The 26568-nt window shown below is 44.2% G+C and overlaps 1 protein-coding gene across 1 annotated transcript in view; it reads left to right on the top strand.

The window, feature by feature from the left end:
- Positions 1 to 26568, top strand: part of ptprz1b (protein tyrosine phosphatase receptor type Z1b) — an 89944-nt gene that overhangs the window by 10127 nt on the left and 53249 nt on the right. The window contains exons 6-10 of the mRNA XM_060903508.1: positions 7468 to 7618; positions 8389 to 8573; positions 8816 to 8942; positions 9053 to 9105; positions 9223 to 9721. Of these exons, the coding sequence (XP_060759491.1) occupies positions 7468 to 7618; positions 8389 to 8573; positions 8816 to 8942; positions 9053 to 9105; positions 9223 to 9721 (1015 nt within the window). The remainder of the gene's footprint in view (positions 1 to 7467; positions 7619 to 8388; positions 8574 to 8815; positions 8943 to 9052; positions 9106 to 9222; positions 9722 to 26568) is intronic.

Below are 26568 nucleotides of genomic sequence, written 5' to 3'. Positions count from 1 at the left end.
AGACAACTGTAGCCCTCAGCCATAAAAGCATTACTGTAAGAGTCCAGAGCATCCTCCAGGTATAACCCTCAACTGTCCTCATGGGGCCGTCCTTCACAGGAGCGGTGTGATAAAACTCCGACCAGACACAGGGCACCAGGATGGACCAAGCAGGTCCGAGGGGCAGAAGAGGCCAGCATCTCAATCCCAGGACCAACATGTAGCTCAGAGGGACAGATTGGGGGGGGGGGGGGGGGGGGGGGGGGGGGAGAGAGAAAGAAAACACATGTTGTTAGGTATGCCCTAAAAATGACAAGTATTAAATCTGTGTGGTAGGCTCGCAGAGACGAGAGTCTTTACATCAGGCATAACACACAACAATGGCATGTTAATATGGTAAAAAATATATCATGACCTGTTCTGGCTAATCCTGTCTTTCATAGGGACCATGTGCCTGAGAGATCAGTGTTAACCATGTAGAGTGAGGAGAAGTAGCACAGTGAAAGCCAGGTAGCGGTGAAACATACCTCTATGTAATGCCCATGAGGAGGAGAAGCTCCTTGTAAAGTGGCATTTGATGGTAGGGGCTGGGCGTCCAGCCTGTCTATGGGCCATGGTGATGACTCAGTGGGCTAGTCTCAGGCTAGTTTTAGACAAGGCAATCCCTCATGAATGCTCCCCTTTATGGAACACTGCAATGTCAAAATTGTGTGATTTTACATTGGGCAACACAAGCCTATCTCCAGAGAATGCAGTTCAACCCCCCCAATGAAGTAATTACGAGCAAAAAGGCAGTTTCCAGATCCAACTTGGAAGCCACATACACCTTTAGTATATTTGGTGACTGGTTGCTGTCTGTTGCAGTTCTTCAGGGGCGTAGGTAGGATTTTTCAAAGTTGGGGGGGATCACACACTGACTGGCAACCTGAGTACATTATGTAACAAAAAATAATTACCATTGCAGACATCCCAACCTGACCAAATTCATTTCAGGGAGGTCTCCCCACCCCACCCCCACTGGGGAATTTTTTTTTTTTGAGGACAAATACATTGCTGGGGGGGTATGGGGGTACTCCCCCAGAAAATTCTGGATTTGGTTGATGTGATTTCCTGCATTCTGGTGGATTTTGGGGTGGCCTTTTGGAGATGAACAATACCTGAATTCACTCAGTTCACTCAGATTCATAGCTGACACCCTGACTTGGGGACTTAGCTGCCCCCAACCCATCAACTATGATAACTACAATGTGCCATATATTAAGCTCCTTACTGATTAAATCTGGACACCCTGCCCCCCATAAATAAGGAAGGATGACCAGGATAAATAGATATTTCACCACAGAGCATTGCTTTACTTAGATACTGAAACACAGATGAATATAACAGAACAAGTCAAGTCAACTTTATTGTCAAATATGCTATACATGCTCGACATACAGCACGAAATATCAGTCCTCTCTGACCCACGGTGCAAACAGGCAATGCAATAAATAAAAATAGAATAATTGAAAAAATATATATATATATAAACAGTATAAACACTCTAGATAGGAACTAGACAGACTAAACACAAACAATATAAACAGAATAAATAAACAGTATAAACACTAGATAAGAACAAGACAGACTAAACACTCAGAGAATATAAACAGTATAAAACACTCTAGATATGAACTACACTAAACACTCATATATATACACACACACACACACACACACACACACACACAGATTGGTACAAATAACCAAACAGTCAAGGGCACTTGAGGTATAGCAGGTAAACATGAAACATGAAATAAGCAGTGCAAATGGGCGAGGTAAAGTGAGATGTGCGGTCCCTGAGTTCAGTGTGTTAATGAACGATGAGATGTATGTATATATGTGTGTGTGTGTGTGTGTGTGTGTGTTGGGGGGGGGAACTGTGAGGATGACATGTCAGATGCTGAAGGGGTGTGTACGAGCAGAATCTGTGGCAGGAGGCAGAGGGGGGAGGAGGGGAGGAGGGGCAGAACAGGGAGGGAGTTGAGCCTCCTGACCGCCTGGTGAAAGAAACTGTTCTTGAGCCTGCTGGTTTTGGCCCGGAGACTCCGCAGTCTCCTCCCCGACGGCAGCAGGCTGAAGAGGCTGTGAGATGGGTGGGTGGGGTCACCTGCAATCCTGATGGCTTTTCGGGTGAGGCGGGAGTTATAGATATCCATAAGAGAAGGGAGAGAGACACCAATGATCTTCTCAGCTGCTCTCACGATGCGCTGCAGAGTCTTGCAGCAGGACACGGTGCAGGCGCCGTACCACACGGTGATGCAGCTGGTCAGGATGTTCTCGATGGTGCCTCTGTAGAATGTGTGCATGATGGGGGCCGGGACTCTTGCTCTCCTCAGTTTGTGGAGGAAGTACAGACGCTGTTGGGCTTTTCTGGCCAGTGATGCGGTGTTGTTGTTCCAGGACAGGTCTTCAGAGATGTGCACACCCAGAAACTTGGTGCTGCTCACCCTCTCCACTGCAGCACCGTCGATAGATAGTGGAGCATACTGGGTGTGCAACAATGAATGAATTGCATGAATGACAATGAATGCAATTGTACATGTAGGCCTAGGCCTAAAAGGCTTTCCTATGTTCTATGCCTGTTCCTTTTGCAAGCTTTCATTGTATTTAGAGGCTGCTTGCTTTGCAGATTTGAGCAATTTTTGAGCAAACACCTCCACCTCATAGCACTCTGTGTCAATAAGCTTGTTAATCTTGCAAGACATTAAATTCACAAGTGTTTGGTGAGACATCTGACTCCTAAATTCTGTCCTGATGTGATGCACCATGCTGAATGCCCTTTCCAGATCACAGTTAGAATTTGGCAGCACCAATAGCAGCTTCATCAGCTGACAGAGCTCCCTGAATCTCAACTGCCCTGAGCTCACAGATGTGACTTTGGACAGCTTCCCCCAGAACTCATCAACTGGTAAATTCTTATAATTTGGCACCAGTGCTTCCAGGTTAGATGAGACATAATCCAGGACTTCTAAATGGAGTTGTTCTCTGGCATCTGCCTTCATTACATTTGGAAATCTCTCTGCCAAAGTTAAAATCTGCTCTGGTTTCACATCATCATGGTTCTCAGGATTGACCACTGACAGATTTGTCAAGATTTGATCTCTCACTGGGAATTTTTCCTTTATTTTTTGAAAGCTTTTGACGTAGAATGTTCTTGCATCTCTGTAGAATTGTTTTGTCTTGTGACTGGAGAGTGCTGATTTTTACATCAGAAAATCACATATTTGACGGAAGAGGGATATGATGTGTTAATAGTACCTGAAGATACAGTATTAATTGAACAGCGTAAAATTCGCTCATGTTGTGAGAGAATCTCTTTCAGAGCCTATAAATACAGAAAAAAATGAGTTGAGAGAGATAACAGGATGGTGTGTCCATTCATTTGCTATTGAAATAATGTTTTTAGATGTAATATAACATAACACGTGTTTCAGTGGACAAAAAGGTAACGACAAGATTCAGAAATACACAGGGAATTTTATCACAGAGTGATAAATTATAAATTAATCTTGCAATGGCCTTTTCCTTTGTGCCAATTCCGTGATTATTGTAGGGACTTTACCTTAAAATTTCAAACAGGTTCAGTTCACCTTAAAATCAGCTCTCTGTAAAGGGACACCGCAAGATCATAGGTTTTCGAATTTTGGGAAAAAAATCTTTTACTGCAGAGGTACTATGATTTTAGTAAAATAAATAAATAAATAAATAAATAACGGTAATTGCGCGCTGACCCCCCCCCAACACACACACACCTCTACTTAAAGTTGTAGCACAAAATAGAAAGGGTGTACATGCTCCTAATTGGTTCTGTTTTAACCAGAAAAAGTTGTAGTTTTATGAGCGACTTAGTTTTGGAGGTCAATCCTCACAAGTTCCTGCCTGTTGCGCGCCACCTGCTCCTGCAGCTCCAGCATTGTAAAGTGAAAGTAATTTGTTGCCATTATTTAACCTTGTGCCTAGCAAGTGAGCTTACAAAAATGACAATTACAAAGAGACACTGCTTTATCATAACTGTGAAAGTTGAACACCAGATCAGTTAAAAAAAAAAAAAGCAACAGTGATTTGTACCATGTATTAATTTCCTGGGTTCCAGAAAATGGCTGGAGCAGCTGCTGCTCTTCTTCCTGTTCTATGCACTGACTGACTGGTCGATAGGTTTGTGTGTGTGCTCATTGCTCACGTGTGTGCATGTGTGTGTTCACGGCTTCAGATGGGTTAAATGCAGAGAGGAATGTCACAAGGGTGTGATGAAGGGTGTGCTTTCTTTCTAAAACTTAGCTTCGAAGCCACAAAATGCAACTTTGATGGAAACCAATATATAATAATTTGCTTACCTCTCTTCACATCGAAAGAAGGAGGAAAGTTTCGCTTGTTTTGACATGGCAAATTATTAACACGAGGAAATACTCGTAATTCGCAACTAAAAAGACTGCACCTACACTGGCAGCTTGACCATGCTTTCTAGTGTGATCATGTTGCACTTGCGCAGAACTGGTTTATCGTGCCCAAACCACAGGAACCAAGGTTATAGAAACCCTAATGAGGCTGAGGTGACAATCTAGTTTAAAAAAATGTTAGAAAAATTACAGTGGGCATTTTTCTAATATTCTTATATGGTTATTGAAAAAATGTATGGTCCGACAATGGGGGGGGGGGGGGGGGGGGGGGGTCACGGGCACCCCAGGACGCCCCTGTTCTTGTAGAGGGGGAAAATCAAGCAGTCCACAGGATCTTGCCTAATGGAGTGCACACCATTCAACAAACAGCTTCCATCTAAGGGTGCAAAAAAAAAAAAACATGTTCTAGGGGCTCTTGCATTCAGCAGTCTCCTAGACTGCTGGGCTGCAGTCCTCAGTTGTTGAGTCCAAAGCGAGGAGCCACAGGCACAGGTCACTTGGCTGAGTGTGCTACATCTCTCCTTCCATTGAGGACAGCAGATCTGCTCAGGGAGGAAACTGCCAGTGTGATTCAACCACCAGGTAAAGCACCATTGTGTTTGAACCAAGGTTTTTCCAGTCATCTCATGGTCACAAGCAGGACTCTGTGGGCCAGCAGCTGAATTCTGCCCATTGGGGGAAGAATTAGAGGAACATGATTAGAGGAAATGGTGAGACCAGTCATTGGCCAGTGCATCCTGTCTCAGCAGATCAGCCTTGTACATCCCCAGCAGATGAGTTGTCCTCAGTGAGGCTAACCATGGGTAGGCCCACCTGAGGAGATTCTGTGCAAGGTGGAGAGAGCCACCATGATGGTTGGTGTAGCTAGCCAACACAATGTTGTCTGAGTGAATGAACGCATGGAAATATCTCAGAACCACTAAAAAGAATTGGATGACCAGATGGACCACCCTTAATTCTAACTGGTGTTGGTGTCTTCTGATTTTACACCAGGGAGTTAAATATCCTCTACACCCCTGTGGCACCACAGTGCTTCCCAGTCTGTAAGAGAAGTGTCTATGGTGAATATCTCTCAAGTGGACCACTTTCTCTAGAGTCTGTGAGTCTTTTTTTAGAGTCTGTAGTGGCCCTTCTTGCTGAAATAAGACCAGTTGTTCCAGCAAACCTAAAAGAATTAGAGCTGTGACTGTGCTTGTCAATTATAGTATCCTTAACTGGAGTGACAGGGTGGCTAGCATTCTCAATAAATACAGCTTCTGGAAAAATTTAATTGAAATGCCTGTCTGTGGACAGCAAACCTTAAAAAGCATTTGTTTTCCAGGGTGGTAGGAACATGAAAATAGACATGGCACAGGTCCACAGATGAAAGAGAGGGTCTTTAGGATCCAGCTCAGCCCCCTCAAATCTAGAATTGGACAGAGAACACTGTCCTTCATCTGAAAAAAGAAGTATATCCTCTGTTTTTGAAATGTAGAGTATGCATTCTCTTTAGTGGCACTGTTTCAAGACCTCTCAAGAAGATGGAAGGGGTCACCTGTTATGGGCCACCTGTTATGGGCCTGAGGGTGTGACTTCCCCTGCTGTTGCTTGGCCTAAAGTGTGGACAGCTCATTCGGTCATGCTGGTTTCATAATTCTGAAAGCTGCATTCTCCTATTCAGTGTTTCATTGGAAGCAGGCTCAAAGCACTACCCTAGCATTTTTCACAGTTACTTGGCACATGTCCTGCAGTGCAGATTGTGGTAACCATCTTTGAAGCAATACACAAACTTGTTGGTGGAAAGTTGACCTGTATCCTGGCCTAGGTGTCCTATCTGTAGGAAGGGGGTGTCAACCAGCTTTCCCACAGAGGGATCAACTTCTATAGATTAGACTGATTGTTTTAATGTGGCTAATGCACAACCATTTCCAAAAAAGTCTCAGCTTTAACATTTGATATGTTGTCTTTGTACTATTTTCAATTAAATATAGGGTTTCCATTATTTGTAAATCATCACATTCTGTTTTTATTTATATTTTACACAGCATCCCAATTTTTTTGGACTATTTCCAGTGCATGCCACACCTGTATGTTTCACTAAGATGTCATCTGTAAGGCATCTGTTAGTTTCTGGGCAAAGCAAATCTGGATATCGTGCTTCATCTGGTGAGATAATCAAGATCAAAACATGGGCATTAAGGTAGTCCTGTGGCTCAGCCCAATCTGGTCATGATCCATCATATTAGTGGTTGAGCTGCCTGTACAAATCCTTTGTTAAGTTCTGAATAGAACTATACAGTGTGCAGTAAATGCTGATGTACACTGTGTCTTTGGTTCTGTAGGACTATTTGATTGCACTTATGCAATATTTGCCTACAGTATTATATTGCCACTCCTTTTTAAGAGTGGCTGCCATAAATGCAGCAGTTTAGAACCTGTGAACTTGAAGAACTAGAAGAGTTGAACATGGTGGTACAAGTGTTAGGTCATTATCAGCCTAAAAGAATTACCTAGGTATGGTGGAAGAAAAAGTATCCTTGTGACTCTTAGATAAAAAACAGGGATGACCACTGGGCTATAACAAGTTTCTGAGTTGCATGGTCTCCACTCCTAAATCATTGATGTCTACCATCAGGTCATTAATTTGCCTACAAAAGTAGCTCAGATGGTTTTTGGATTATTTATTATGCTTATCAGTTGTTGCCAAGTGTGGGCATTTGCGATTACCGTACTCCATATGGTGTATATGTGGTCCAACTTGTAGGAAGTGAGAAGAAGAAAGGCTGTATATTTTTTGTGTGATAAGTACAAACACTGCAGACAAATATTGTGTGATATGCGACTTTGTTGGAAAGACTGGGCATGCACGTGTTTGCTCAGAAGATGCATGGTGAAAACCTGTAAATCAGCGCCTTTTAGGTTTAATTTGGCAATAGTATCAAAACATTAGCAGACTTGCTCTGTGTAAGAGTAATAAGGGTCCCTGGACTAAAATTTGACCCTTTTGAGTTACAGTGCTGACTTATTTCTCTCACTGGACAGATATGTTCCTGTGTATGTGTGTATATAGCTGGAGGTGTTCTGTGAGGTGATGACCATGCAACAGGCTGGATATGTGATGCTGACAGATTACCTACAAAACAACTACAGGGAGCAAGGGCAGCACTTTCTGGGACAGGTTTTCTCATCATACACTGGCACAGAGGAAGTCCTTGTTCCTGGTGCGTATAACACACATTCACACACATGGCCATGTGTTCTAATTCAGTAGCTCATTCTCTGAGGTCATGCAAGGTCATGGTTTGTCTCCTTTTTTCTGTCACAAACTCTGACAATGTCCTTCTCTTAAAAAAAAACCAGCAGTGAGTTAGGCGTTGCTAAGTAACATTTTTTTCCCCTCGGCACAGCCCTTCCTTTGTTCCTTTTTTTGCACTGAGTGGAAAAGGTTTTTTTTTTTTTTTGGTTTGGTTTTTTTTGTGTGCATACTGCTTTTCTGGTCCATCTCTCCTTTTGTGTCTTCTAAAATACTGTGAAGGACATTCAGAAATGTGTTTCATTAGATATTCAGCTTCTGTTTTCTTGTACGTGTTAAGATGCTCACAATAAGAACTTTTTACAACCATTTAAAAATAATACTAACTGCTCATCCAACGTTTCATAGAAACTTCGAACACTTTGTTTTATATATCCTCACTTTCTGGTTTACTAATTTTCCCTAAAACAAGAGTGCCCTCTCTGTGGGGGTGGAGGGATCCTGATTATTCAGTTACTTGAGGACCTCAGACTTTGGAACACAATCTCTCCCTGACTGTTCATTGTCCTTTTACAAAACCCTCTTTCAAACACAGCCATACTTTTCTCTCTGAATTTTTCCTCTCTTCCTCCTGGTTTTCTTTTTTATTGTAAAGATACCATGGCTATGACAAAGGCACTGTATGAATGACAGAACTCATGACTATTATAGATTCTGACTCAACTTTCTTGCGGTCAGTGTGCAGCTCAGAACCAGATAATGTTCAGGCAGATCCGCAGAACTACACCAGTATAATGGTGACATGGGAAAGGCCACGTGCTGTCTATGAAACCAGCATTGAGAGATATTCTGTCACCTATCAGAGTCTACAGGGCAAAAATGCTCAGAAACGACAGTACCTGACAGATGGGGATCAAGATGTGGTAAGTTGTCTCTAAATTATAATTAAATGAATAGTAATAAATTTTAATTTGGATCAGTAATTAATGATTGTAATTCTTGAAGGTGGTACAAAGAATACTATAAAAATAAAATCTACAAATATTTTATGTTAAAATAAATATAAAAATGTAATTTTACTTAAAGATTAACTGAAACTAAATTGAAAAAATATACAGTAGATAGTGGCATAAATTTTGCACTGATGTTTTGATTTGTGTTACAGGGAGCTATTATTCACAAGCTGCTGCCCAATAACAGCTATGTTGTCCAGGTGGTGGCGCTGTGCACCAATGGCCTGACTGGTCGCATGAGTGACCAAGTTATAGTAGACATGCCTCTGGAAGACCCTGGTAATGCCCACCCTGCTCACTAATTTATACTCTGTTCCAGAGAAACAGCAAATGTATTCATATCAGTATTGTTTTTTATGGGAATCTTTTTTTTAATACACATTCTCCAGAAAATGATCCTGATCCTTCTGTTGATTCGACACAATTAGAAGAATATACTGAGGTAGGATTACTTTGTTTTGAAAACTAAAGGTATCTTTGACTGCAAAAGTGCACCAAAAGCATATGCTTTATTCTTTGCATGAGACTAATTTTTTATTTTTATTTTTTATTTTATGAGAACTTCCAGACCTTTTTATCTTCAAGTAGAACAACCAGCAAACCCAGGGTTTTGTCTGGCCATACGTCTTCCTCCAAGAGCTCCATAGACTACACCACCTCCACCACTCACCCAACTATTAAGGCAACCACATCATCTGAGCAACAGTGGATCATAGTGGAATCTCCATCCTTTTCACCTGACCAGGCAAGAAGCCATGATAAGCAACCTAGCAGCCACATTTTGCCTGACGAAGAAGATATTATGTTTGTAACTGATGTTCATGACAAGGGCCTGGAATCTAGGACAACAGTGTCCAGCCCAGACCATGAGCAGCTCAGTCTACCCACTCTCATAACCAGAGGTGTTCTGGATCAGGACAATGGGCAAGTGTGGATGAGCAAACCAAGCATCACTTCAGTGACCTCAGCTCTGAATGCTGACAGCAACACGATATATGTCACCAATAATATTTTGTCTATCTCAGTGAAGAATGAACCCACTCAACCATTGTTTAATGGTAAGTCCAAGAATCTTATGGTTTCACCAACCATGAAGTTTCCACAAACAAAAACAGAATACAGTGAATCAGTTTGACATTTTGGAATGTTCAAAAAAAAAAAAGGCCCGGCAGGCCAAAAGAAGTAATGTAGAGGGGAAAAAATGTTAATCATATGAAATACAAAGAGATATGATTCATTAAAGGGCAATTCACACTGGACACCTTTCTAAAGCACATTTTTTCCCCTTCATAAAAATGAAATCTAAGGTACTTGCATGCATGTTCTACCAGCACAAGAACTCATTTACGTCCTACATTTGGTATAAATTGTAGGTAATACAAGATTGGCAGCATTGAGGAAGTTCAAGACTGAGCTCAAAGTTCAGTTCACACAGATTAAAATAAACTAATTCACATTCATTGTTCACACTTTTGAATATTGAACCAAGTTCACAGTCCCAAATATAAATTAGTTCATATTCTGTTGGTGTAGCCATCTTTAGGGTCAGAACACCAGGTTAACTACAACCCTGATTCCAAAAAAAGTTGGGACAAAGTACAAATTGTAAATAAAAATGGAATGCAATGATGTAGAAGTTTCAAAATTCCATATTTTATTCAGAATAGAACATAGATGACATATCAAATGTTTAAACTGAGAAAATGTATCATTTAAAGAGAAAAATTAGGTGATTTTAAATTTCATGACAACAACACATCTCAAAAAAGTTGGGACAAGGCCATGTTTACCACTCTGAGACATCCCCATTTCTCTTTACAACAGTCTGTAAACATCTGGGGGCTGAGGAGACAAGTTGCTCAAGTTTAGGGATAAGAATGTTAACCCATTCTTGTCTAATGTAGGATTCTAGTTGCTCAACTGTCTTAGGTCTTTTTTGTTGTATCTTCCGATTTATGATGTGCCAAATGTTTTCTATGAGTGAAAGATCTGGACTGCAGGCTGGCCAGTTCAGTACCCGGACCCTTCTTCTACGCAGCCATGATGCTGTAATTGATGCAGTATGTGGTTTGGCATTGTTATGTTGGAAAATGCAAGGTCTTCCCTGAAAGAGACGTCGTCTGGATGGGAACATATGTTGCTCTAGAACCTGGATATACCTTTCAGCATTGATGGTGTCTTTCCAGATGTGTAAGCTGCCCATGCCACATGCACTAATGCAACCCCATACCATCAGAGGTGCAGGCTTCTGAACTGAGCACTGATAACAACTTGGGTCGTCCTTCTCCTCTTTAGTCCAAATGACACGGCGTCCCTGATTTCCATAAAGAACTTCAAATTTTGATTTGTCTGACCACAGAACAGTTTTCCACTTTGCCACAGTCCATTTTAAATGAGCCTTGGCCCAGAGAAGACGTCTGCACTTCTGGATCATGTTTAGATACGGCTTCTTCTTTGAACTATAGAGTTTTAGCTGGCAACGGCGGATGGCACGGTGAATTGTGTTCACAGATAATGTTCTCTGGAAATATTCCTGAACCCATTTTGTGATTTCCAATACAGAAGCATGCCTGTATGTGATGCAGTGCCGTCTAAGGGCCCGAAAATCACAGGCACCCAGTATGGTTTTCCGGCCTTAACCCTTACGCACAGAGATTCTTCCAGATTCTCTGAATCTTTTGATGATATTATGCACTGTAGATGATGATATGTTCAAACTCTTTGCAATTTTACACTGTCGAACTCCTTTCTGATATTGCTCCACTATTTGTCGGCACAGAATTAGGGGGATTGGTGATCCTCTTCCCATCTTTACTTCTGAGAGCTGCTGCCACTCCAAGATGCTCTTTTTATACCCAGTCATGTTAATGACCAATTGCCAATTGACCTAATGAGTTGCAATTTGGTCCTCCGGCTGTTCCGTTTTTGTACCTTTAACTTTTCCAGCCTCTTATTGCCCCTGTCCCAACTTTTTTGAGATGTGTTGCTGTCATGAAATTTCAAAATGTCTCACTTTCGACATTTGATATGTTGTCTATGTTCTATTGTGAATACAATATCAGTTTTTGAGATTTGTAAATTATTCCATTCCGTTTGTATTTACAATTTGTACTTTGTCCCAACTTTTTTTGAATCAGGGTTGTACACATTGTGGCCTACACAAGCTGGCCAAGTAGTTAGCATGTCCGCGTCTCAACCAGGACATTGCAAGTTTGATTGAGCGGCATGGGGGTGTAGTGGTTAGCACTGTCACCTCATAGCAAGAAGGTTCTGGGTTTGAGCCCAGTGGCCAACAGGGGCCTTTCTGTGTGGAGTTTGCATGTTCTCCCTGTGTCTGTGTGGGTTTCCTCCGGGTGCTCTGGTTTCCCCCACAGTTCAAAGACATGCAGTTAGGTTAACACCTGGGGCACCCATGGCCTGAGGTTGGGCTGAAGTGCCCTTGAGCAAGGGCACCTAACCCCCAACTGCTCCCTGGGCACTGTAGCATAGCTGCCCATTGCTCTGGGTATGTGTGTGTGTGCTAATGGCTCACTTGTGTGTGCACGTGTGTGTTCACTGCTTCAGGTAGGTTAAATTTCACTGTGTGCTTAGGTCTGTGCTTGAGTGTACATGTGACAAGTGAAGTTTATTTGTATAGCGCTTTTAACAATAAACATTGTTGGAAAGCAGCTTTACAGAATTTGAACGACTTAAAATATGAGCTAATTTTATCCCTAATCTATCCCCAATGTGCACGCCTTTGGCGACAGTGGCAAGGAAAAACTCCCTCAGATGACATGAGGAAGAAACCTTGAGAGGAACCAGACTCAAAAGGGAACTCATCCCCATCCGGGCAACAACAGACAACATGACTATAACATTAACAGTCCTAACAAAGTCAGCTTCGTTGATGCTATAAACCCCCCACTGACAGAAACCCGAGCGCAAAACCGTTCACAACAACCGTAGTCCCAAAGTCAGCAAGTCAACTGCAGTCCTAAAGTCAGCAAGTCAACTGCAGTCCCCAGCCACAAAAGCACCACTGCAAGAGTCCAGAGCGTCCTCCAGGCGCGACCCCCAACTGTCCACATGGGGCTGCCCTCCACAGGAGCGATGCGATGAAACTCCAACCCGACACAGGGTACCAGGATGGATCAGGCAGGTCCGAGGAGCAGAAGCGGTCAGCATCTTGATCCCAGGACTGACATGTAACTCAGAGGGACAGATTTTTTTGGGGGGGAAGAGAGACAAAACACGGGTTGTTAGGTATGCCCAATGTTACCTGAATAAATAGGAACAGTATACATATTGCACTGAGTACAAGCAGGGACTCCGGCAACTAACTATGACAGCATAACTAAAAGGAGAGAGCCAGAAGGTAACACAGGCATGAGGGAGCCCCGGGACATAAAGCAGCCAGCCACTACACCATCAACGAACTTGAGTGAGCAAGCGAGTGGGGACTGACAGCATCCATACATCCCAGTTTACCAAAACACTATGTCTGAGGACCTTCCAGATCTACACCTTTACCTCATAAACACCATTAACAAAAGGCTTGACTAAACAGATATGTTTTCAGCCTAGACTTAAACACTGAGACTGTATCTGATTCCCGAACACTACTTGGAAGGCTGTTCCATGACTGTGGGGCTTTGTAAGAAAAGGCTCTGCCACCTGATGTAGCCTTCACTATACGAGGTACCAGGAGATAGCCTGCACCTTTTGATCTAAGTAGGCATGGCGGGTCATAGAGGAGCAGAAGTTCACTCAGGTACTGTGGTGCGAGACCATTCAGTGCTTTAAAGGAACAGTCCACCGTACTTCCATAATGAAATATGCTCTTATCTGAATTGAGACGAGCTGCTCCGTACCTCTCCGAGCTTTGCGCGACCTCCCAGTCAGTCAGACGCAGTCAGACGCGCTGTCACTCCTGTTAGCAATGTAGCTAGGCTCAGCATGGCCAGTGGTATTTTTTGGGGCTGTAGTTAGATGCGACCAAACTCTTCCACGTTTTTCCTGTTTACATAGCTTTATATGACCAGTGATATGAAAAAAGTTCAGTTACACAAATTGAAACATAGCGATTTTCTATGCTATGGAAAGTCCGCACTATAATGACAGGCGTACTAACACCTTCTGCGTGCTTCGGCAGCGCATTGATATCTGAGCTCCGTATCAATGCGCTGCCGAAGCGCGCAGAAGGTGTTAGTACGCCTGTCATTATAGTGCGGACTTTCCATAGCATAGAAAATCGCTACGTTTCAATTTGTGTAACTGAACTTTTTTCATATCACTGGTCATATAAACCTATGTAAACAGGAAAAACGTGGAAGAGTTTGGTCGCATCTAACTACAGCCCCAAAAAATACCATTGGCCATGCTGAGCCTAGCTACATTGCTAACAGGAGTGACAGCGCGTCTGACTGCGTCTGACTGACTGGGAGGTTGCGCAAAGCTCGGAGAGGTACCGAGCAGCTCGTCTCAATTCAGATAAGAGCATATTTCATTATGGAAGTACGGTGGACTGTTCCTTTAAAGGTCAATAGTAGTACTTTATAATCAATACGAAATTTGATTGGGAGCCAATGCAGTGTGGATAAGACGGGTGATGTGATCACATTTTCTAGTTCTTGTAAGGGCTCTTGCTGCTGCATTTTGAACTAACTGGAGTTTGTTTATGCACTTATTGGAACATCCAGACAGTAAGGCATTACAATAATCCAACCTGGAGGTCACGAAAGCATGGACTAGTTTTTCTGCATCATGTAGTAACATTAAATTTCTTATTTTAGCAATATTTCTGAGATGAAAGAAAGCTATCTGGGTAATGTTATCAATGTGAGTTTCGAATGAAAGACTGGGGTCAATAATCACTCCGAGGTCTTTTACTGCTGCACGTGAAGAAACAGAAAGGCCATCCAGAGTTACTGTGTAATCAGAAAACTTACTTCTAGCTGCATGTGGTCCGAGTACAAGTACTTCATTCTTGTCAGAGTTAAGCAGAAGGAAGTTAATAAGCATCCAGTGTCTAATGTCGTTTACACATTCCTCAATTCTATTAAGCTGGTGTCTCTCATCTGGTTTTGCAGAAACATACAACTGTGTGTCATTAGCATAACAGTGGAAACTAATACAGTGTTTACGAATAATATCACCCAGAGGTAACATCTATAAAGACAGAACCTTGTGGAACACCAAACTTTACCTCAGTATGTCTAGAAATATCACCATTTATATCAACATACTGATAGCGATCAGTTAAATAAGACCTGAGCCAGGAGAGGGCCGTTCCCTTAACTCCCACAACATTTTCTAGTCTATCCAGAAGAATGGAATGATCAATGGTATCAAATGCTGCACTCAGGTCAAGCAACACAAGCAGCGAGACAGCCCTGATCAGATGCCAACAGTAGGTCATTTACTACTTTAACCAAAGCTGTCTCTGTGCTATGATGAGGTCTGAATCCTGACTGATACATTTCATGGATGTTATTCCTATGTAAATATGAGCATAACTGCTGTGCCACAGCTTTTTCAAGGATCTTGGAGATAAAGGGGAGGTTTGATATTGGCCGATAATTGGACAGCTGAGAGGGATCAAGGTCAGGTTTTTTAATCAGGGATTTGATAACTGCTAGTTTAAAGGATTTGAGTACATAGCCAATCGTAAGAGAATAATTTATTATTTTTAGAAGCGGTTCAATTACTTCAGGTATTACCTGTTTGAATAGACGTGTAGGTAAGGTATCTAGTACACAAATTGAGGCTTTTGATGCCGAGATTAATCATTAAAAAAATTCATGAAATCATTGCTACTATATTAGTACATCTCAAAAAATTAGAATATTGTGAAAAAGTTCAATATTTTCCATCAGTTATTTAAGAAAGTGAAAATGTTATATATTATAGACTCATTACACATAAACTAAAATGTTTCAAGCATTTTTCTATTTTAATTTTAATCAGTATGGCATACAGTACAAAAACAAAAAAAACATCTCAAAATATTAGAATATTTAATTTCGAATTTGAGTAAAACAGTATGAACACAGTGTATCTCTCGGTCTAGTTCAGTACACACAGCCACAATCATGGGGAAGACTGCTGACTTGACTGTTGTCCAGAAGATGATCACTGATGCCCTCCACAAGGAGGGTAAGCCACAAAAGGTCATTGCTAAAAAGGGTGGCTGGAAAAGGTGCACAAGCAACAGGGATGGCCGCAGTCTTGAGAGGATTGTCAAGAAAAGTTGATTCAAGAACTTGGGAGAGCTTCACAAGGAGTGGACTGAGGCTGGTGTCAGTGTATCAAGACCCATCACGAACAGACATCTTCAAGAAAGGGGATACAACTTGCGCATTCCTAATATCAAGCTACTCCTGAGCCAGAGACAATGTCAGAAGTGTCTTATCTGGGCTAAGGAGAGAAAGAAATGGACTGTTGCTCAGTGGTCCAAAGTCCTCTTTTCAGATGAAAGTACATTTTGCATTTAATTTGGAAATCACGGTTCTAGAGTCTGGAGGAAGAGTGGAGAGGCACAGAATCCAAGGTGTTTGAAGCCCAGTGTGAAGTTTCCACAGTCTGTGATGATTTGGGGTGCCATGTCATCTGCTGGTGTTGGTCCACTGTATTTTATCAAGTCCAAAGTCAACACAGCCATCTACCAGGAGATTTTAAAGCACTTCATGCTTCCATCTGCTGACAAGCTTTTTGGAGATGCTGATTTCCTTTTCCAGCAGGACTTAGCACCTACCCACAGTGCCAAAACTACTACCAAATGGTTTACTGACCATGATATTACTGTGTTTGACTGGCCAGCCAACTTGCCTGACCTGAACCCCATAGAGAATCTATGGGGTATTGTCAAGAGGAAGATGAGAAACACCCGACCCAAAAATACAGATATGCTGAAGGCCACTATCAAAGCAACCTGGGCTTCAATAACACCTCAGCAGTGCCACAGACTGATCACCTCCATGCCACACCGCATTGATACAGTAATTCATGGTAAAGGAGCCCCAACCAAGTATTGAGTGTATAAATGAATATACTTTTCAGAAGTTGGACATTTCTGTATTGTAAATCCTTTTTTTGATTGATCTTAGGAATTATTCTAATAATTTGAGATACTGGATTTCTGATTTTCATGAGCTATAAGCCATAATCATCAAAATTAAAACAAAAAAGGCTTTAAATATTTCACTTTACATGTAATGAATATAGAATATATGAAAGTTTACCTTTTTGAATTAAATTATGAAAAAAAGGAACTTTTTCATGGTATTCTAATTTTTTGAGATGCACTAGTATAGTACAGGTATGCATGTGTCTATAGTGGACTTATTCCTGGTTAATTTTGCTACAGTATTAAATAGGTATCGAGGATTATTTTTGTTATCTTCTATTAGGGAGGAGAGATATGTTGATCTAGCAGCACTAAGAGCTTTTCTATACTTCAGGAAGCTCTCCTTCCACGCTAATTTGAACACTACCGATTTTGTTTGACGCCATTTATGTTCCAATTTTCGAGTGGTCTGTTTTAATGTGCAAGTGTCATCATTATACCAGGGTGCTAATTTTTTTGTCTCTGACCATTTTCCTTTTAAGAGGAGCTACCTTATCTAAGGTATGGCGGAATGTTGACTCTAAGCATTCAGTTGCCTGATCAAGTTCTGCAGGGGCTGATAGTGACCCAATCAAAGTTGATAACTCTGGGAGATCATTTATAAAGCTCTGTGCAGTAGTTGACGTGACTGTTTAATACAGTAGCGCGGTGAGGTGCATATATTGTTACTCAGACATAGTTTGAATGAGATGAGATAATGATCTGAGATAACTTCAGACTGTGGAAGTATGACTATATTTTCTACATTTAACCCAAATGGTAGTATTAGATCGAGGATGTGACCACCATTATGGGTCGGTATGGCATTCTGATTAATCCCTACTGAATCTAAAATGGACAAAATGCTGTTTTCAAAGGGTCTTCTGGGTTATCGAAGTGAATATTAAAATCTCCGACAACTAAAGCTTTGTCTAAGGAAATAACCAGATCTGAGATAAAATCCGCAAATTCAGAAAGAAACTCAGAATATGGCCCCAGGGGCCTGTATATAATAAGTAATGGAATTAACTGGGTAGACTTATTTTTTGAGGCTGCATACATTATATGCGTATGAAGAACTTTAAATGTATTAAATTTATAACCAGGTTTTTGTGTTACACCTAGATAATCATTATAAATAACTGCAATGCCTCCTCCTCTGCCAGTTAGACGAGGCTGGTGTATATAACTGTATCCAGGAAGACTCGCTTCATTTAATGCTATATATTCATTTGGCTTAATCCATGTTTCTGTTAAACACAGTACATTAAACTCCTGATCAGTAATGAGTTCATTAACCATTAGCACTTTAGATAGAATAGAATAGAATGCCTTTATTGTCACTATACACATGTACAATGAGATTAAAAGCAACTCCAATCACAGTGCAAACAGCATAAAATATAAAATATGGAATAAAAAAGAGAAGGAAAAAAGGGTGCTATGTACAGTGTTGTGTTCCACATTATGGAGTGGGGTATTGCATATTTTAAGTATTGCACAGAGAGAGTCCGGGTATTGCACATTATAAGTATTGCACAGTGAGCGTTAGACTATAAAGTCAGTGCATATTCGAGTTCAGGGTGGTTATGGCTTTTGGAAAGAAGCTGTTTTTGAATCTATCTGTTTTTGTCTTGATCCACCTGTAGCGCCTCCCTGAGGGCAACAGGTCAAACAGATCAAAGTCAGGGTGGGAGCTGTCCTTGATAATGTTCCTAGCTCTGCTGAGGCAGCGTGAGGTGTAAATGTCCATCAGGGAGGGGAGAGGGCAGCCTATGATCTTCTGTGCTGCCTTTACTACTCTCTGGAACCTCTCCCTGTCTGCAGCAGTGCAGCTGCCGTACCATACTGTGATACAGTACATCAGCAGGCTCTCAATGGATGAGCAGTAGAAGGTCAGCAGCAGGTTGGAGTCTAGGTTGTACTTCCTGAGGACTCTCTGGAAGTGTAACTGCTGCTGAGCCTTCTTGATGACTGCCGTGATGTTCTCTGTCCAGGAGATGTCGGCGGAGATGAGAACGCCGAGAAACCGGAAGGTATGGACCCTCTCCACACACTTACCATTGATATAAAGGGGGGCTAGGTCAATGCTGTTCTTCCTGAAGTCAACGATGATCTCTTTGGTTTTCTTGGTGTTCAGAGCAAGGTTATTCTCCAAACACCAGATTGCCAACTTCAGGACCTCCTCTCAGTAGGCTGCCTTGTCTCCCTTCGAGATGAGTCCAACCACAGTGGTGTCGTCAGCAAACTTGACGATGAGGTTGTTGTGGGTTGAACTGCTGTCGTGGGTGTAGATGTAAGAGATCTAATATTTAATAGCCCCACCTTTAGATCAAAGGTGCTGGCAGCAGCTGTACAGTCAGTATGATTAATTTTATATTGATTAGGTTACTGAAACAAACTCTCTGAATATTTCTACCTTTTTGTTTAACTCGGGGAACAGACACAGTCTTGATGTAGTGGACCCTGAGTGACGACTCTGTGCAGCTAGCAGACAGTCAGTTTAGCCTGTTCGTCTGCTCCCTGGCCTTGGCTCTGGATTGTCAGAAATTAACTAGGCCTGTTCTGAGACTATGAACTATGCTGCAGGAAATGAGAGCAGCACCTTCCCGAGTGGGATGGATACCGTCCCGCCCTAACAGGCCAGCAGTGCCCTCAAAATTAGCCCAATTATCTATAAAGCTCACACTGTTTTCAGAGCACCACCTGGACAGCCAACAGTTCAGCAACCAAAACCTGCTGTAAGCTACATTGCCACGCCACATTGGGATGGGGCCAGAGCATACTACAGCATTGGACATCGCCTTCGCTAATTTAAACACCTCTACAAAGTTATTCTTAGTAACCTCAGACCGATGAAGGCGCATATCATTAGCTCCTGCATGGATAACTATCTTTGAGAACCTGTGCTTGCCTAGGACCCTAAGATTACCTGCTATGTCCGGTGCCTTGGCTCCTGGTATACACCTGACTAAAGCTGATGGTGCCCCTAAAGGCTGAGCTAATTTCATGTGCCGTACGATAAAGTCCTCTATAGCCGGAGCTCTTTGAGGTTTCTCAGTGGGTGCATCACTAAGGAGAGCAAAGCTGTTTGACACATGACACGGAGAGGAGTGGTGCTCCCGTGGCCGAGCCTCAGCAGTAGCTTTGGCTCTACGCTTATGCTGCCGAGCCGTCACCCATTCACCCTGCTGTAAGGGCTCTAATGCTGGAGTTGGGGGATTACTAACTCCACCTAGGGCATCCAGACTTTCCCCTACAGAAACTATACTGTTCTCATTCTCACTGGCCTTCTCTAAAGCCTGGACACGTGCTTCTAGCACTGTAATCTTCTCTGTCAGAGAGCTAACTAATCTGCACTTATCATAAGTAAAGCTATCGCTAGCGACGGAGGAAGAATGACTAAACATCCTGCACTCAGTGCACTGAGCAGGCTGAAGGTGTGCCATGATGATTCACATACCTTAATCGAAGATCTGTTGATATTAAAGCAGATCCGATGTAGATGGCCTCTGCTTGTGGTCTTTACACAGGAGGAGAAAAAAAGAAAAAGAAAGCTTCTGGGCTCGACGTTCTTCCAAAAAAAGAGAGAGAAAAAGAAAAAACAGAGAAAGGAAAGCAAAAGTGGAAAGTACAAAAAGGAAAGTGACAGTACAATAAAAATGAAGAGGATACTGGAAAATTATTTGTAGAAAAAAGTTTTAAAAAGATTAGTAATTAACGCCAACACTCGTGGAAAAAAAAGACTCGTCGCAAACAACTCAGGAACCAGAAAGTGCGTAGCACAGAATGCACATGCGCAACCCAATCACCAATCTAGTACCTAGTAATAGACACAACCACTCAATCAAATAAAGGCTTCTTGGCTTCCTTTACTTCACAGAGGATTGTGTCAGTGTTGCCGGAACAGAGAGCTCACTTTATTCTGCACATGAGCACTTGTACATCTCTCATGGGCCATGACGTCAATGTCAGAGCACACCTTAACAGCATGTTAAGTCTATAGCTTAACATGTTAATTTTGTCAGAATTTTTTAATGAGGTGCTCTGAATCCAAAGTCAAATTTTTGATCAGCAATTAAAATATCAAATTTATCAAATATCAAATCTGTTACATTAGCAAAGTACCAGTCAAAAGTTTGGGCATGCCTATTTGTTCATGGGTTTTTCTGTATTTTGACTATTTTCTACATTGTAGAATAGTGAAGACATCAAAACTACAGAACATACACCGATCAGCTACAACATTAAAACCACTGACAGGTGAAGTGAATAACATTGATTATCTCAGTACAATGGTGCCTGTCAAGGGGTGGGATATATTAGACAGCAAGAGAACAGTCAGTTCTTTAAGTTAATGTGTTGGAAGCAGGAAAAAAATGGGAAAGCATAAGAATCTGAGTGACTAGGGACAAATAATGACTGAGCAATAAGGGCCAAATTGTGATGGCGAGATGATTGGGTCTGACCATCTACAAAATGGCACATCTTGTGGGGCGTTCCTGGTATGCAGTGGTTAGTAATTAACAAAAGTGGTCCATGGAAGGGCAACCAGTGAACTGGCAACATGGTCATGAGTGTCGAAAGCTCATTGATTCACATGGGACACAAAGGCTAGCCCACAGGGCCAATCCCACAGAAGAACTAATGTAGCACAAGATAATTAGTGGAATTTCTTGCCTTCTTAATGTATTTGAGATCAAAACAGTAAAATAGTAAAAATACAGTAAATAGCTCTATTCAATAGTAATATTTCAAGAACCACTCAACTAAATAAAGAGACCTGACATCATTACTTTAAGCCATGTCTTAATAAGAAATATTAATTTTTATTTAAGAAATGTTTGGTTTTATTTTATTTAATTCAGTGTCTCGTCTCGTCTTCTTCCGCTTATCCGGGACCGGGTCGCGGAGGCAGCAGTCTAAGCATGGAAGCCCAAACTTCCCTTTCCCCAGACACCTCGGCCAGCTCCTCGGGAAGAACACCGAGGCGTTCCCAGGCCAGCCGAGAGACATAGTCCCTCCAGCATGTCCTGGGTCTTCCCCGGGGCCTCCTCCCGGGGGGACATGCCTGGAACACCTCCCCAGGGAGGCGTCCAGGAGGCATCCGAAAAAGATGCCCGAGCCACCTCAGCTGGTTCCTCTCGATGTGGAGGAGCAGCGGCTCTACTCCGAGCTCCTCCCGAGTGACTGTGCTTCTCACCCTATCTCTAAGGGAGCGCCCAGCCACCCTGCGAAGGAAACTCATTTCAGCCGCTTGTATCCGCGATCTTGTTCTTTCTGTCATTACCCAAAGCTCATGACCATAGGTGAGAGTCGGAACGTAGATCGACCGGTAAATTGAGAGCTTCGCCTTTTGGCTCAGCTCCTTCTTCACCACGACGGACCGGTAAAGCGACCGCATCACTGCGGAGGCTGCACCGATCCGCCTGTCGATCTCACGCTCCATCCTTCCCTCACTCGTGAACAAGATCCCGAGATACTTAAACTCCTCCACTTGAGGCAGGACTTCTCCACCAACCTGGAGAGGGCAAGCCACCCTTTTCCAGTCGAGAACCATGGCCTCGGACTTGGAGGTGCTGATTCTCATCCCAGCCGCTTCACACTCGACTGCAAACCGCCCCAGTGCATGCTGAAGGTCCTGGTTTGAAGAAGCCAACAGGACAACATCATCCGCAAAAAGCAGAGATGAAATCCTGTGGTTCCCAAACAGGATTCCTTCCGGCCCCTGGCTGCGCCTAGAAATTCTGTCCATAAAAATTATGAACAGAACCAGTGACAAAGGGCAGCCCTGCCGGAGTCCAACATGCACTGGGAACAGGTCTGACTTACTGCCGGCAATGCGAACCAGACTCCTGCTCCGTTCGTACAGGGACCGGACAGCCCTTAGCAAAGAGCCCCGAACCCCATACTCCCGAAGCACCCCCCACAGAATACCACGGGGGACACGGTCGAATGCCTTCTCCAGATCCACAAAGCACATGTGGACTGGTTGGGCAAACTCCCATGAACCCTCGAGCACCCTATGAAGGGTATAGAGCTGGTCCAGTGTTCCGCGACCAGGACGAAAACCGCATTGTTCCTCCTGGATCCGAGGTTCGACTATTGGTCGAATTCTCCTCTCCAGTACCCTGGAGTAAACTTTCCCTGGGAGGCTGAGAAGTGTGATTCCCCTATAATTGGAGCACACTCTCCGGTCCCCTTTCTTAAAAAGAGGGACCACCACCCCAGTCTGCCACTCCAGAGGCACTGTCCCCGACCGCCACGCGATGTTGCAGAGGCGTGTCAACCAAGACAGCCCCACAACATCCAGAGACTTGAGATACTCAGGGCGGATCTCATCCACCCCTGGTGCCTTGCCACCGAGGAGCTTGCAAACCACCTCAGTGACTTCGGCTTGGGTAATGGACGAGTCCACCTCTGAGTCATCAGCCTCAGTCTCCTCAGTGGAAGACATGACGGTGGGATTGAGGAGATCCTCAAAGTATTCCTTCCACCGCCCGACAATGTCCCCAGTCGAGGTCAACAGCTCCCCACCCGCACTGTAAACAGTGTTGGCAGAGTACTGCTTCCCCCTCCTGAGGCGCCGGATGGTTTGCCAGAATTTCTTCGAGGCCGACCGATAGTCCTTCTCCATGGCCTCCCCGAACTCCTCCCAGTTCCGAGTTTTTGCCTCCGCAACTGCCCGAGCTGCAGCACGCCTGGCCTGCCGATACCCGTCGGCTGCCTCAGGAGTCCCGGAGGTCAACATGGCCCGATAGGACTCCTTCTTCAGCTTGACGGCATCCCTTACTTCCGGTGTCCACCACCGGGTTCGGGGATTGCCGCCACGACAGGCACCGGAGACCTTGCGGCCACAGCTCCGAACAGCTGCGTCCACAATGGAGGTAGAGAACATGGTCCACTCAGACTCAATGTCCCCCGCCTCCCTCGGAAGCTGGGAAAAGCTCTCCCGGAGGTGGGAGTTAAAGACCTCCCCAACAGAGTGCTCGGCCAGACGTTCCCAGCAGACCTTCACCATACGTTTAGGCCTGCCAGGTCTGTCCAACTTCCTCCTCCGCCAGCGGATCCAACTCACCACCAGGTGGTGATCAGTTGACAGCTCAGCCCCTCTCTTCACCCGAGTGTCCAAGACATAGGGCCGGAGATCAGATGAAACAACTACAAAGTCGATCATCGACCTCCGACCTAAGGTGTCCTGGTGCCACGTGCACTTATGGACACCCCTATGCTCGAACATGGTGTTCGTTATGGACAAACCGTGACTAGCACAGAAGTCCAATAACAAAACACCACTCGGGTTCAGATCGGGGAGGCCGTTCCTCCCAACCACGCCCCTCCAGGTGTCACTGTCGTCGCCCACGTGAGCATTGAAGTCCCCCAGTAGCACAATGGAGTCCCCAGTCTGAGCACCCCTCAGTACCTCTCCCAGGGACTCCAAGAAGGCCGGATACTCTATACTGCTATTTGGCCCGTAGGCACAAACAACAGCAAGAGCCCTCTCCCCAATCCGAAGGCGCAGAGAGGCGACCCTCTCGTTCACTGGGGTAAACTCCAACACATGGCGGCTGAGCTGGGGAGCTATAAGCAAGCCCACACCAGCCCGCCGCCGCTCACCACGGGCGACTCCAGAGAAGTGGAAAGTCCAGCCCCTCTCGAGGAGCTGGGTTCCAGAGCCCAAGCTATGCGTGGAGGTGAGCCCGACTATCTCTAGCCGGTACCTCTCAACCTCCCGCACAAGCTCAGGCTCCTTCCCCCCCAGCGAAGTGACATTCCATGTCCCAACAGCCAGCCGCTGTGTCCGGGGATCAGGTCGTCGAGGCCCCTGCCTTCGACTGCCACCCAATCCACATTGCACCAAACCCCTACTGCTACCTCTGTGGGTGGTGAACCCACAGGAGGTCGGGCCCACATCACCTCTTCGGGCTGAGCCCGGCCGGGCCCCATGGGCAAAGGCCCGGCCACCAAGCGCTCGCATACGAGCCCCAACCCCGGGCCTGGCTCCAGGGTGGGGCCCCGGCTGCGTCCTACCGGGCGATGTCACGGTCCTGGATTTTTTCTCCATAGGGGTTTTTTGGTGAACTGCTCTTGGTCTGGCCTGTCACCTAGGACCTGTCTGCCTTGGGAAACCCTACCAGGGGCATAATGCCCCCGACAACATAGCTCCTAGGATCATTCAAGCACACAAACCCCTCCACCACAATAAGGTGGCAGTTCTAGGAGGGGTTAATTCAGTGTACTGAATTTTATTTAATTCAGTGTTTTTCTTTATTTTTTATTACTTTAAGACATGAAATGTCTTTTCATTAATAAAAAATAAAGAAAAACACTGAATTAGAAGGTGTGTCCAAACTTTTGACTGCTGTTGAACCATTAGAAAACTCTGTCTACTTTATTGATAAACAAATCAGAAGTGTTTTCACCAATGCATCAGAGTCCATCTCTGCAAGGTAGCACTAGTAGAATACACAAGCTCATTAGACAAATGTTTGTCCCTCAGTTTCCAAAATGGTGGCTTTCCTATCTTCTTGTTTCCTGTTGCATTCACACTGAATCACACTTTAAAATTATTCTGTAGCCACTGCTTTGGTGCCCTTGGAAACTTTTCCTCAATTCAGCCTTGCTCTCTGCATTCTAAATTATTCTAACTTTGCTTGTTTCTTTGCTATTGTGTTGCTACCCAATTTTTAGTGTGTAGGAGTTGCAGCAACCCTGCAAAAGCTGTCTAAGTCAGACAAATTGTCCAACAGTCAAAGGCTGTCTGCACTTTTCTACAGATTTCTCCTCCAGGCTCCCTACGTCCTTCTCAAAAGGAGGTTTGACTCGTCTGTTCTCTGTGAATTTGGGTGATCTATCTTTCTGGAAATGGGACAATAAGCAAATTAATTTTTTTAGGAAAAGGGTTGTTGTGTTTCCCTGATATGGGTGTAATACTGAAGTGTGGCAGGCAGGAGATGGTGTTTACACACAACTTTATTTTTGCAGCTTTCCAGCTTCACGTATGTTTTTGCACACACACACACACACACACACACACACACACACACACACGTTCTGGTTAGGAGAGTCCCCTCTCGTCGCCCTCTCCCTCCTTTTCTACCTTCCATCTTCACTGTAACACACAGACACGACGTTAACTGACAACAGGTGTACTGACTTTGCCACTCACCTTCCCTGATACTGCCCTCCATTCACAAACCAATGCTTGGCCACGCCCCCACTGCCACATGCCCCCACTGCCACATGCCCCCACTGCCACATACCCCCACCGCCTGACTCAGACCAGGGAGCCGTCCGGCCTGCAGTGGACTCCCCGACGGGATAGGAAGTCTGCCACCACCATCTGTGCCCCTGGCCTGTGGACCACCTCAAATTTAAATGGCAGGAGGGCGAGATACCAACAGATGGTCCACGCATTGGCACCCTTCATGCGGTGGAGCCACTGGAGGGGTGCGTGGGCCAAACAGAAGGTGAAAGAGCGCCCCAGTAGGTAGTATTGAAGGGTGGGGACTGCTCACTTGATGGCCAGGCACACCTTCTTGATGGTGCTATACTTACTGTCATGCATCGAGAGCTTAGGACTGATGTACAGCACTGGATGTTCCTCACTCTCCACCTTCTGGGACAGAACGGCCCCCAGCCCTCTGTCCGATGCGTCTATCTGTAAAATAAAAGGGAGCAAGAAGTCAGGGGCGTTTAAGAGTGGCCCCCATGCAGCTTTCACCTTAGTGAAGGCCTGTCAACACTGCTCCATCTACTGGACTGGACCTGGTGCTCACTTTTAGTGAGATCAGTCAGCAGGCTGGTGATGTCCAAATA

The sequence above is a fragment of the Neoarius graeffei genome, chromosome 21 (assembly GCF_027579695.1).
Source record: "Neoarius graeffei isolate fNeoGra1 chromosome 21, fNeoGra1.pri, whole genome shotgun sequence".
In the NCBI taxonomy this organism is placed as follows: Eukaryota; Metazoa; Chordata; class Actinopteri; order Siluriformes; family Ariidae; genus Neoarius; species Neoarius graeffei.
This window is presented reverse-complemented; position numbering and strand designations above follow the sequence as displayed.